At 38.7% G+C, this 14,528-nt stretch overlaps 1 protein-coding gene across 1 annotated transcript in view; it reads left to right on the top strand.

The window, feature by feature from the left end:
* LOC139713321 (pleckstrin homology domain-containing family G member 5-like) overlaps nt 1–14,528 on the top strand; it is a 117,448-nt gene that overhangs the window by 83,708 nt on the left and 19,212 nt on the right. The window contains exons 4-5 of the mRNA XM_071625070.1: nt 8,431–8,537; nt 13,466–13,620. Coding sequence (XP_071481171.1) covers nt 8,431–8,537; nt 13,466–13,620 — 262 coding nt within the window. The remainder of the gene's footprint in view (nt 1–8,430; nt 8,538–13,465; nt 13,621–14,528) is intronic.

Below are 14,528 nucleotides of genomic sequence, written 5' to 3'. Positions count from 1 at the left end.
TCCTTGACAAGAGAAAGTTGTCGTTTATTTCACAACATCACTCCAACGGTAGTTTGCTGAAGGGAAATTCCCAGCCGAGCAACTTTGTCGTCATCTACAGCTCGTTTGTAGAGCATCTACCAGTCTTACCAATTTTATGTGTTGACCCCCAGACCTATAGGTCTCCTGTATCAAATGTAAGGGGATATATTGTGACCTGAAGGCAGTGGGTTAAATGGAGACATCTGAAAGTCAACCTTTTCTTATCATCACGTTCACATCAAACCCGGAAAATGTGGAGAGTTTCATTTCATCATGCCCCACAGTGGATGAATGATAAAAGATGATAAAGGAACAGAATTTGCAGAAACTGTTTGTTGCTGGGTGCAATGTAACTCGTGATAAAACTGGATGATAGCAGGGAGGAAATTATGTCGTTGGGTACAAAACATCAGTGATATGAGATTAGTGCCAAAAAAGGGGGAAAAATAGGTGAAAGTGAATAGGGTTCGGATGAAGGAAGCAATCTTACACTTTTCCCCCTTCTTCCCGGCCCTTTAGAAAGATACCCCCTTCTCCTCAAATCAGAGTGGCGTGAATCCAAAAGAGTTAATTAGCCCAAGGAAGAACCTTAATGATCCACCTGTCAAGGAAGGTCTCTGAACCTGTTTAGTCTCCGAGTCCCCCTGCCTCCCCCTCCCCCCCCCCCCCCACATGAAGATGTCTCCAGGGGTGCAAATGCCCATGTCAACCAAATTAAAGGAAACCAATTGAAATCTCAAGTATGAATGTTTTCGAAGGCACAGTTACGAAAAACTTGAAATGGGTCATTTTGAACAAAAATCAGTTGAGTATTAAACAAGGAAGTTACTGCTGTTTTTCGACAACAAGATGTGGTAATCAGATTTGGGATCGGACTGCTGACAGCTTTCTATTCATTTCGTCCAGAAACTTCATTGGACTTTGATTTTGATGCATTACTGCATGTTATATCTTGAGTCTAGAGAGGAAAGTTTGCCTATATCGCAGGAAGAGTGGGAAATCAAGAAATTTCACGAACAAAACATTGTTGTCCACAACTTGCAGCAAATTTGACAACTGCCCTAAAGTGATTGATGACTAGATTTTTTTTTTTTAAAGAAGAAAATACTTCCTCATTCTTAGCTAAAGTTTATACCAAAATTTCACTGATTCAAATGGATTTCTATAACTCTTTGCACTTTAAGTGAGTTGACCTTTTAGTTTCTATCTCTTTTGCATGGTCCTTCAGTTGTAGTGATGTGTTGAAATCTAACGGTATGGCAATTTAAAATCAGAAACTCATATCTATGAGAACAAAATGTGTGTACTTAATATATGACTTGTCTTTAGGCAGTTAAAGCTAATATCTAGAGTTGATCACACAGGAGCAGGTCCTAAGAGATTGTTTCTGTTTTCTCATACCAATGAGGGGAAAAAAATGTATACTTGTAGGCTGAAATCTGTTGCCTTTTAACCCATTGAGGACGGGTTCCGAGTATACTCGGGCAGGTGTCTTTGGGAAATGCATGTTGTAGCAAAATCAGCCTGTCCTCAATGGGTTAAAGGCAATCAAAGGTGTTCAGCATTGATAGCAGAAGAAGAGGCCCTATATAAAGAAATGTTTCTGATTTTTTACTGATAGACCTCTTAATTGTTTGAGCTAAAGTGTGGCACATGCCACATGTCATTCCGCAATGAATTTGATTAATTGCCAGGAGAGATTTTGGATGTGGATGTCCACCTTTAAAGAAGAGTTATAGATCTGGTGCACAAATGCAGTATGCTCTACTTACTTCTTCATAACTGTGCCAAACATATTTTCTTGTTTTCTTCTTCTTCCTCTATGATGGCACTGTACTTTGAACCTTATTTTCCACGCTGTTGAGAATGTTTTCAGTTTTTTTAATTGTGGGTCGCAATGCACTCTGCTCATGAAGAATCTGAGTACATTCTGTGTGGGAGGATGTGCTTTTGGAATGATTTTTGTAAAGTCTTCTCATTGTGATACGGACACAGCTTCAGAGGATGCATCGCACTTTTGACTGTTTTTTTTTTTTTTTTTTTTTGGGGGGGGGTGTATTCTCGATGTATCAAAGTGTGGAGTTGTAGATGGCATACATAAGATTTGGGAGAGACATTGACAATTAAACAACTGATGTGTCTTATCAATGCTTGATTCCTTGAGTTACCTCTCTGGTCAAAGGACATTTTCTGTCAATTCAGTAAGAGCAATTATCTTTCATTTGATTAATTCCATGGTTGCGGTCAACAATGCTATAGCTTCCCCAATTCTATGAGTTCTTACTCTAAGGCTTTGTCCCTACAGTTAACCCGTTGAGGACGAGTCGCGAGTACCGGTATACTAGGGCAGAGGTCTATGGGAAATGCGTGTTGTAGCAAAATCAGCCCGTCCTCAACTGGTTAAAACAAAGAGAATGCAGTTGTGATCCACTTTAGGCATTGAGTGTTAAATCATTATAAATTTCTCACAGTTTCTTTTCAGTCAGACCCATCCTTTTGTTACCTGTATATTCCCTCCTCATCCCTAGCCCTCCCCCTTTAATTTGAACACAGTACCTTCAAGCTAGGAATGATGATTTTAAAATCTACATCCAGTTTGGAACAGGGGTAAAACGGCAAAGAGTTTTGCTAGCAGGTGCTAATTAAATCTTCTGTAACTTTGCCAAGATCGAAGGTCCCTTTCATTAAAACAGTATCGTGCTGCCCCAGCATTGTATACGCGTGTCTTGCTTAAATTCCGAAACCCAACACATAACATTTACAACTTTGGGTTAGAAGTGACTTGCTGTCGCCTCAACTTTGGGAAAGTTTTATAATCCTGAAGTTTGCTGTGGACCGACCTATATGAGCCATGTTGGAAAACTCTATGATCTGGAGGGTTGTTCTGCATGCTTATTTGGTATGTACAAGCTGCATGTACTTGTTCTTCTTCTTTTGTTTTATTAGTACACACCCAGCAGCATTACATAGTGATTTGTATCCATGAAATTACTGGCAGACAGGTTCTTTGGTTTACCCATATTGATGAGCATGCTTCCTGTCTGAAGAATTCCTCATATACGTTTGGATATGCAGTGAGTTTATGTCAATCTCGAAGTGGTTTGGGCATGTCTTCTGTGGCAGAAACATTGTAGAAATCATTCTGTGTTTTGAACTATTTTCCTGAAAGTTTTGTGTTTGGTGTGCGTGACAAAAATTGCCGTCCAGCGCAGTGTATTATTTGTTTTTTAATACACACTGTTAGATTACACACACACACAAATCAGTCATTTTGTGCAAGGGTGTCTTCTTTGTAGCCCACCAAATATAACTATGCAAATATACTCTGACCTCATGTGCATTGTTTGTTTTTTTTTACATGATTGCACACAAATTGGTTGCACCCTTAGGAAATCAGTTGTGTGTGTGTGTGTGTGTGTGTGTGTGTGTTTTATGTGCGACTTCATTGAAAGTCATCCAGATGTGAAGAAATAAACAGTATGTATTGTGCCGTCTAAAGAAACAAATCAGTTGGTATAGTGCACTGGTTGTAAAAATGCCATTGCATATGTGCAGACAAGAATGTTCAAAGATAAATCCTGTTGACTACTGTGATTCGTCTGACAACAGATGCAAGTTTTGGTGATGCTCTGTTGTAAAAGAAACATAAATGCCTCTGTTTGTGTTGAGGCGCTATTGGGATCACATTCAGACATTTCTACCATTATCCCACAATGCTAGAATAGTTCTGGCATTCATATTGTTTGCGCCTGTCTCATGTACTTTTTTAAAGGGATGGTACAGATTGGTGGAGATGAGAATTGGGCTTTTAACTTTTTACGGGATGCCAAGAAAACACTTATGATATAGTACAGAGAATACCATTTTAAGAGGAATTCAAAGCTTATTTGATGAAAAACGGGTTTGGAATGACTGAAACATCCAAAAACAAAGTCAAACAAAGCGATCGTAATAAAGTGTGGGTCCCACACTTTATAAGAATCCCTCTTTTTTGGATATCTCAGCCATTTCAAAACCAATTTTCGTCAAATAAACATTGAATTCCTCATAGAATTACATGCTCTTTCATGTTTCATAAGAGGTTTTTCATTATCTCATCAAAAATTGTTAGAAACCTAAAATTAGGTCTCAACCAAAACTATACGATCCCTAGCACTCTGACTTTAAGTTAGGCACATTCCATTTGTAGCTCACACATTCTTCTGCTCATGTTGATGGTATTCGCTATTCTTTTGTCCCATGTTCATTGTATCAAGTCAATTTTATCGTGGAATATGAAATTCCTAAATTGTCACCTCACTCCCCCCCCCCCTCCATTTTTAACCCATTAAAGACCAGTCCCTAGTATACTCGGGCAGGTGTCTATGTGAAATGCATGTTATAGCAAAATCAGCCTGTCCTCAACGGGTTAACAGTGCTAAAACTCTTTGGTGCCAGTATTTTCTTTTCTTTCTTTCTCTTTTTTATCTGATGCCAACTTTTCATACCCGTTTCACAAGACTGGATTGGGATTTATTACACTCCTCTTCCTCTTGTCAACGTAAGCAAAGTTAATGGTTACAAAGCCAACATCGTCCTGATCAAGTTAGATGTGATTTTTTTTTGTCTGTGTGCATATTTGCATTTCTCAAATGCATGGACAGCAATAGCTGTATGAACCAGTATCACCAATCACCATCGTGTGAAGACACGTAAATGCTGTGTGTGCTGCAGGTAACATTCACAATAGGTTCAAAGGATGATATCGTCGTGGCGATAGTTATCATGAGCAAACATGGAAGAGACAGCAGTTGCTGTAAATTCGAAAGCAAGCGCTTGGACTTGAGTGCGGCTATCTTCAGTTATCAGTGTTATCATTGTGGATAATTCAATTGCGAAAGGTGATAGTCTTGAGAGAAGATGGCATGGTTTATCTAAGAGACCAAAACAAGCACAGCAATGGAATTTAATCCTCTTGGGTGTGGACTTTTTTTTTTCCTGAAGTGTGTACCAAACCAGGTCTTATCAGTTTTGATGCAGCATTTGGATTGCGATATTCATAATGCGGATTATGTCTACACGGAGCAGATAAACCTCCTTTCAAAATTTCTGATGCGAGCGCTGAAGTCACAAGTTTGAACTGTCACCCTTTTCAATCACACAGCTGGATATTGTAAAGTGACCTTAACAGTGGACCACGAATAGTCTTTCAATGCAGTGTGCGTTGAGTTCATAGGCTTCACTCCATTAAGGCTGCATTTATCTAAAAATTTTCTGAGGCAGAATCACGATCCTAAACGCGTTTGAAGAATTTCCAGGGTTAGATAAACGCAACCGTGTTTTCAAACGCGTTTAGGAACGCCGTTTTGAAACGCCTTTCAAAGGGCATTTTGAAACACGTTTGAGACCACGATCGCCGTTCTGTGAGTAGATAAACGCAATGCAGTTTTGAAACGTGTTTATATCTCAAGGTCAAATCCCAGCTGTTTCCGGTTGTGCTCTCTGCCCATTATTTGTGTGTGACTGATGAGGCAGGTTTGGTGGTATGCAGTTGACCTTTACTTCCTGGGTCGAACGGCACGAAGCAGCTGCTCAGTGACAACACTCGAATCGCGATTGTATGATGGTTAGATAAACGCGGCACCCCGAGAATCGCGTTTCAAACCACGTTTGCAAACACCATTCAAAATGCGTTTGGAAACGTGATTCTCTCTCTAAAGTTAGATAAACGCAGCCTACTTTTAAGTCTTAAATTGACAAAAATGAGAATGAGTTGAAAACGACTGTTTTCATGATATTTGAACTTTCTCATATATCTTATTTTAATCCTTTCATCTTTGAGGGCACCGTTGGCATTTGATTTAATGGACTTAGGTGCAGTACAAATTACAAGAGTTATTATTATTTTTATAGTTATCTATGTTTACTTTTCATGCAAATTTGCAATTACAAATCACAGATGCAGAGTTGCTAATGTGGGTGCAGAATTAATCATATAAAGACATATTTTACCATTTGCCTCTTCAAGGAGACCACAGGTTACAGATATTTTTTTTTGCTGAATTCATGCTGAGTGTAAATGCACCTAATTTTGAATACTTCCTTAAGATTTTGATGGAATTTTTTTGTCAAGAATATGAATGTTGTTCACATGAAAGAGATTTTCAAAAAGGTGATCACGTAAACATTGACACATGATAGCAGGCTGGCACGTTTTCCTTTTTTCCACTTCCTACATTGTACTCTGGTATTAGCACCTCAGCACAGTGCGATATCCACAGTTGGGGGGGGGGGGGGGGGGGGGGAGGTGAGAGGTTCCCTTTGAAACATGTTTCAAGGTGAGTTTTTGCTGAAACTCATCTACAATGATGAATAGTGCAGACTAGACCAAATTATGTGCCCCATTTTGAGGCCAGGTAAACCTCTATTCATAGAGGATCCAAAGCCTTGAACAGACAGTTTTCAATTGCTTGGTGTTTAGAGAGAGAGAGAAAAAAAAAAAGCGAGGGGAAAAAATGTTTGGCAGCAGATTGAGCAGGAAAAGAGCCTTCAGACAGCATTTGCCAACAAAAATAACATTACTGTATGTTCCTCGTGTCTTGTGGAGTGTTGCGTATCAGTGATTTAGTCTGTGCTGGTATTAATATCAAGGACTGATGTAACAGCCTTAGAAGATTCCAAGTGCCAACTCATTATGAGAACAGTCAGGAGGCTTGTTAGTGTTTTGTTTTTTAGCACTGACGAACAGTTGTGATTGTCTCAACTGTTGGTGTTGCTTCACGATGTGTCACGACCTTGCTGTGAACACGTATTGAAAGCTTGTGAGTGGTATGCTCAAGTTTGTGTTTACCTTTCGATAATTACAGAGGTCGCGGGTATCTATAGCTAATGTCGTTGATGACATGCGTTGCTTCGTACAAGTGACATTCCATGAGCTACAGGGATACGATACCTGATCCTCCATGTTGCCGTCAGTTGAATGCATTTGAGGCGATGAAGAGCTGCAAAAAACAAACGGAATGAAGGCTGGACCAGTGCTGCATTTGCTCTTTTGTCTGATGCGTTCAACGCAAATTCATGTGTGAACCATACCAGGAATGCTTTGTGGAGGCAATTCATACTAGTTTTACAGGCGAGTGTTACGCAACCTTAAAGGGATCATATAGTTTTGGTTGAGACCTAATTTCAGGTTTCTAACATTTTTGGGTGAGATAATGAGAAACCTCTTATGAAATATGAAAGAGCATGTACTTCCATGAAGAATTCAACGTTTATTTGATGAAAATTGGTTTTGAAATGGCTGAGATGTCCAAAACAGAGTGATTCTGATAAGTGTGGGACCCACACTTTATCATGATCGCTTTGTTTTACTTTGTTTTTGGATGTTTCAGTCATTCCAAACACGATTTTTATCAAATAAACTTTGAATTCCTCTTAAGTTGGTATGCTCTGAACTATTTCATAAGTGTTTTCTTGGTATCTCGCAAAAAGTTAAAAGTCCAATTCTCCTCTCCACCAATACTGTACTATCCCTTTAACCAGTTGAAGATGAGTCCCAAGTATGCTCGGGAAGGTGTCTATGGGAAATGCGTGTTGAAGCAAGTTCAGCCCTTCTGTACACTGGTTAAGAATGTGTATCATAGGTCAAGTGCTACCCGCTGCCGCTGATAATTTTACACTTTCAACATGACTTGTTTGTGAACGTGTGTAGACATGCATTGTGTATGACAAGTTCTATTTCGCAAGTCTGAAAGTACACTTTAATCGTGCCTTTTCCCAAACGAGCATATGAGATAATTGGTGGCCAGATGCGGTATTTAGAATTCACCCACTGTATTTGATTACACAATCTTCTTCCCATTACGCATCGATCGATTGATAACTAAAAAAAAAGCTGATTTTCCCGACACCTTGCACCATCTGGGGGCAGGTGTTCTTACTATTCTTTGGTTAGCACCTTTTGTAGTGTTTGAATGAAGTGGGAAAATTGTGTATATGTGTTTGGCCAATTTTATTAGGCTTTTGCGGTTACAAGGTCAAATCACATATATCTTTCTATTTGTATTTATATTCATGTATGTATACACACACTTACATTCACCTCCCAATCATTGCAGAAATTTCCGTTTGTGTATGTGTGTGTGTGTAAGCTCTGACCAAGGTATTATTAACCCATTCCATACTGAATTCTGAAATGCCCATAGAATTAATACGCAGCCTACCAGGTTCCCGTATGGAACGGGTTAAGTTTCTGTAGGAGTATAAATGCATTCCTTCCGATGAAACATTACCGTAAGTAACACATAAACATATCTGACAAATATATCATAAAATCTCTGTTTTACACTATGTATTTCTTGATTTTATCCAGAGGATGTGTGAATGACCGATCATCTTCATTTTTCCCTCATATTTCTTTGATTCCCGCAGGATCCGGGCGGAGGGGGCAAGGACATCACCAAATTCTTGCTGACCTTTGAGATTGAGAGCGTCAAGGAGACAGTACGGCTACCAGCACGCAAGGACCATGAACTCAAGTAGGTCTTTCCCCCCATCCCCATCATTTTACTGCATCAGGGAGTGGTCTAGGGTAATTACCCCCTGGGCAATTACCCCGGATCCTTCCCCTAGCCCAAATCCTAGTCCTAAACCTAATCCAAACCCTAGCCCTAATCCTAGTCCTAAACCTAATCCAAACCCTAGCCCAAACTCCTAACCCTAAACCTAACCCTAACCCTAATCTTTACTATAACCTTACCACTAACCAGTATTTAGGGGGGGGGGGGTGTGGTTAATTACCCTTGGGGGGTAATTGCCCCGATAGGCAGGGAGCACGGTCATTATGAAGGAATATACAGAAATTTATTTGATAATAAAGGGGAATGACAACTATATGTATTTTTGCATGTATGTATGTATAATATGATAAAAAGAGAAAGAGAGTTATATACTTATTTGTATAGATGGATTATAGATATAAGAATGAAAAAAAAAATGAATGTGAATCTGATTTGAAACCTTGACTTCAACAAGAAAGAAAGAAAGATGCAATAAAGGAGAAAAGAGAGACGGACAGGCAGAGAAAGAGAGAATGAAAAAAAAGGAAAGGAAAGGAAGGATAACAGCATATTGTGCAATAGAAACACAGGGAGAATAGATGGGTAAGAGTTGCTAAGAAAGCTGTAAAGGAGATGCAAGTTTCAACTGTAAGTAAAGAAGCCTGGAGATATTAAGTCTAGCTGAGTAGACATGCAAGTGCAATGTGAGAGAAATGTGCATGGCGTCTCATCAAAACCATATTAGTGAGGTGCATGATGAATTCAAGGGCTTTCAAGAGGAAAACCAGGGGAGCTTATCCTCACATCAAAGTGACTTTGCTTGATAATGTGCCTTCCACCACAAATCGATATCGAAGCAGTGCATGGTGGAACCAGCTTAGTATCCCCCTGAAAGTCAGTCGTGATTCCCCTACTCCTTGAGTCTCTGCAGCGTTAAAGGGATGGTATAATATTGGAGGAGATGAGAATTGGGCTTTTAACTTTTTGCGAGATACCAAGAAACCAGGAAGAAGAATTCAAAGTTTGTTGGATTAAAATCAGTTTTAGAATGGCTGAGACATCAAAAAATGAAGCTAACAAAGCGATCCTAATTAAAGGTGGGCTCTACCTTTTCTTAGGATTGCTCTGTTTTGGATATCTCAGCCATTTCTAAACCAATTTTCATCAAAGGAATATTGAATCCCTCTTGGAATTACATGCTCTTTCATATTTCATAAGAGGTTTCTTATTACCTCACCAAAAGAATGTTTAATAGAAACCTGAAGTTAAAGGTCTCAACCAGAACTGTACAATCTCTTTGGAAAGGGATACTGGTACTCCGCTCCATGCCTAATGAAGTAGAGAGAATATCAAACAGAATGTATGGTAAACATATTATAAAAACCAGGAGAGGAAGTTAAAGCAAAGCATAGTTCGTCGGGTGCCCGTGCATTGGCCGCTAACGCAATACAAATTGTATTGCGTTAGCGGCCAATGCACGGGCACCCGACGAGTTCTTGTATGCCTCAAGAATTGTTAATTTTTGCCCTAAAATGTACATTATTATATGCACAAGAAATATGTGAAATGATTCTGTTATAGCACAATTTCAGTTTAGGTAATGATGAAATAGTGAAGTATTAGCAAAAAAAAAAAAAATTGCCAGAAGTACTGCAATCTCTGATCTTACCCGATTGTGGCTGCTAGGTGATTTTTATAGGCCTATTTGATTATGTCGATTAAACATCGCACCACAGCAATATACATTGCACGTTCACGAGTCTGCATGCAATTCAGTACCATTGCTTGGACATGATTCGATCATCACATGCTAGCACCATTCTTACAATGTACCTACCCACTCCTGAATGGGGAGGGCACTTCAGAAATATAGTTGGGCATAGTGAACTGATTTCACACTTTTTATATCACAAAACAACTCATTTTCTCGGCAAATCCCATCAGCCAGACAAGTTTTTGTTTTAGAAGTTTCTGATATCATCAAGCAAATTCGAAATGGTGCAAGATGAATTTGAGCCCTTTTAGCTTTGACCCGTTAAAGACTAGCACTGAGTATACTCAGGCAGGTGTCTATGGGAAATGTGTGTTATAGCAAACTTAGCCCATCCTCAACTCACCCAACTCTCCATGCAACCCCCCCACCACCACTCCCACCCATTGCCAGTTCATGTGTTTAACATTTTTTCTATGGCATGAAGTAGTCGCACACATTTGGGGGTAACTGTTTTATTTTCTGAGAGTGTTGCTTTTTAGTTTGGTATGTGTACGTGTAGGTGATGAAAGAGGAAGATGTGTTTGTGATGGAGTGAAACTAGAGGCTTGATCCACTAACTGCAGCGGGGAGATTGAGCTCCCTATGTGTGACGTACTGTAAACGACACTTGTTGTTCATCCCCGTTTTCGTCATTTGGTGAACTCTGTTTGTGTTGGGTCACTGCCTGTTTTTGGTCCTTAATCCATTGAGGACAAGTTCCGAGTATACTAGGGAAGCATCTATGGGGAAATATGTGTTGTAGCAAAATCAAACCGTCCTCAATGGGTTTAAAGGGCAAGCTGACTTGTTGTTCAAGTTGGCTTTATGCATGTATGTGTGTGAAAGAGAGCTAAACAGAATGGTGGAAGTTTTCTCAAAATTGGAAGCTTAGTTTAATGTTTTGTCACAATTTGGAAACTTTGGTTGAAGTTCAAAATTGTAACTTTATATTGAAGTTTCATCACAATTGGAAGCTGATGTTGAAGTTCATCAAAACCAGAAGTTTTATATTGAAGTTCACCAAAATTAGAAATGTATTTTGAAGTTTCCTTACAATTGGAAATCTATGCTGAAGTTTCATCACATTTGGAAACTTAAGTTGAAGTTTCATCACAATTGGAAACCTATGTTGAAGTTTCATCACAACTGAAAACTTGTGCTGAAGTTTCATCACTATTGAAAACTTATGCTGAAGTTTCATTACAATTGGAAACTTATGTTGAAGTTCATCACAATTGGAAACCTATATTAAAGTTTTATCACAAATAGAAACTTATGTTGAAGTTTCATCACAATTGGAAACCTATGTTGAAGTTTCATCACAATTGGAATTTTATGTTAGAAGTTTCATCAAAATTCGAAACCTGTGTTGAAGTTTCATTACAATTGGAAACGTATGTTGAAGTTTCATCACAATTGGAAACCTATGTTGAAGTTTTATCACAAATGGAAACTTATGTTGAAATTTCATCAAAATTGGAAGCTGATGTTTAAGTTTCATCAAAATCAGAAGATTTACAATGAAGTTTTTTTTACATTTTTGTTCCGTGTGTGTATGTGTATTTGTGCATGTGTGCATGCATGTGCTGTTGTTGGTATTAACAGCTATGTCATTTTTTTTTTTGTCATCTGTCATCAGTATGACTCAGAGATTCACAGAAAGAGGGGGTGTATGAAAGACGTTCCTAGATTGATTGTACAAAGTATGCATAATACTGAGGAATTGAGCCAATGTCATGGGTCAATGTAAAACAAAAATAGCATGCAATTAGGGCAGAATAAGGGCATTAATTGTCAATATGCATTGCAGTGTTTGTCATATTAATTTTTGTAGATGAACCTCAAGATCAAAGTTTTACGGTAACTCTGCAACCTTGCACACTCAAAATAACCTGTGAACATTCTGGAACTCTCCTTTATTTTGTCAGTTTTAATGGAAACAGATTATGGACCTACTTCATAAAGGGATCAAAGATTAAAGCAAAGTGTTTGACCCACTTGTACACCACACCATGACAAAATCTTCTGCCAAGAAATCACTGGATACAACTCAAAATAAAGAAGATAAACAAAGTTGACTTACATGCCATTTGGATGCATTGTGTTTCATTTCATTCTATTCAAAACCCTGTTCACACCTGAAGCATAATTTCATTGCTTTCAACCAAAACAAACAATGAAAGGTGTTCCATCAGAAGGCCACCATCTTATCTGTTTGTTTTCACACTTGCTGAATTTTCACCTGTTTTGACAGTAAGAGTAGCCAGGGTTTTATTTTTTGTTCTTTTTTTTGAAAGGAAAACATATGATTTTCCTTCGCATATTTTTCTAGTTTTTGTTTTGCCCCCCCCCCCCCTTTTTTTCATTTTATTTGGAAATAAGCTGTCTCTTTTTGCTTGGGATCAAAGATATAATAATGTACATATATCTTCCAGGCACCATGGACACCCAAGCAGTTCCCTCAAACTACATCGGGTAGACTGCTTTAATTGTTATGATTGCTGCAAAATAGCAGACTGCTCTATGGCTTTTTGTTTCATCTGAATGTGTATTAAAGGAATTATGTCTTCCTTCGAAATGGACCTGAGCTATTCAACCAAAGACTTTAATGTATGATCATGATCAGCACGATCAAATGACTGAAATGATCAGCTTGATCAATATGATGGTGGGTCCAGGTATTATGCCTACACAGAGTCGCTCTGTAACCAGGAGCCTGCCAATACTGAGGCAATGATAATGGCAGGGCCCTCGGGAAGAGCATTGAAAACACTGAAGAGGCTACCTTGGGTAATGGAGACTTATGAATTATTTTTATGATTAATATGAACCTATGGCTGAGGCTTGTGATGATCATGATGGTAGTAATCATAATCATCATTATTATTATTATCATTATTATGATCATCATTATTTTTGTTGTTACTGATGTAGTTGATAATGTGTCTCTTACCCCATTGAAGACTTGTCCAGAATATATTTGGGCAGGGGTTTATGGGAAATGCGTGTTGTAGCAAAAATCATCCCATCCTCAGTGGGTTGAGCAGTATTATCATCATATTTTCAATTCCCTTGACATTCTGCAAGTGCATCTCATCTGAGTAGAGTTCTAGTGAGTATAAACAATGCACATATGTCCCTTTTGCTCCAACAGGGATGTACTGGAGGAAGCGCTGAGCAAGAAGGGCCTAAACCTCGCCGACGTGGACATCTACATCAACTCGACGAACAGCAACCCGCTGCCGCGGACAGATAAGGGCCTCAAGGTGCCCACGGAGCCCCTTGGGGGATCAGAAGTCTTCATCAGACGTAAGGCTGGAATGAGACTACTAATCCATAGCCTCCCATCCAGTCACATGCTTTTTGTTTTGGTTTCTTTTTTCTTCATCATGTATCCTCCTCATATCATATCCTTGTAACCTGCTGTGAGTTAAGCCCTTAAACTACATTATAATGGAATAAATATTTTGTTTCCATGTGGGTGTATTACACCCACATGGACAAACATACCACTTAAAGTGGTATGTTTGTGCATGTGTGTTTAGTAATACATTCAGGACTGGACCTATGCCAGGACAAGCATTGATCATGATTACTTGCCAGCCAGCTGTTGTCATCTTCACTTTCTTTGCCTACAATGTAATTTGTTTGATATGCATGCATCATTTACAAGTAATTTCTGATGGTGTTGTGTTTGAAGCATTTCAAGCTCCTGGCATCATGCATAGTGTGAATGCAGAGGTTAGCAGATTGTAGGTCCAATGACGCTCAGTTGTCAATGTCCAGTCCAGATGTCCAGGAATATTCATCTTTAAAATAGAAGAAAATTAATTCATTAAAAAAAATGTAATGTTGTCAATGTCATGGACGAGAGTTGTCAAAATGGATTTTTAAACTTTGTTTGTGTGTGTATGTGTGTGTGTGTCTGTGTGTGTGTCTGTGTGTATGCAAGAAGAGAATTGAGATAAATCTATGTTTGAAGATTATTTGCTTGGTTTTTTTTTCTGTTTTTTAATGGGTTAAGGAAAACCAGAGAAGCTGTTCATATTACAGCATGAGAATCATGATAATCGTTTTACTTACATGAAAGGGAAAGGAAACTCTTGATTGATTCAAGATCAGTCAGCACCAATGTCTGTAAGCGTAAAATATTAAATTGTGACAATAAAGATAAAAGAACAAGGATCAGATGAGCAAACCTTTTGTTGATTAGCACA

Source organism: Diadema antillarum, unplaced genomic scaffold, assembly GCF_040938485.1.
Source record: "Diadema antillarum isolate AM-2024a unplaced genomic scaffold, OU_Dant_1.0 scf00000043, whole genome shotgun sequence".
Taxonomy (NCBI): Eukaryota; Metazoa; Echinodermata; class Echinoidea; order Diadematoida; family Diadematidae; genus Diadema; species Diadema antillarum.
This window is presented reverse-complemented; position numbering and strand designations above follow the sequence as displayed.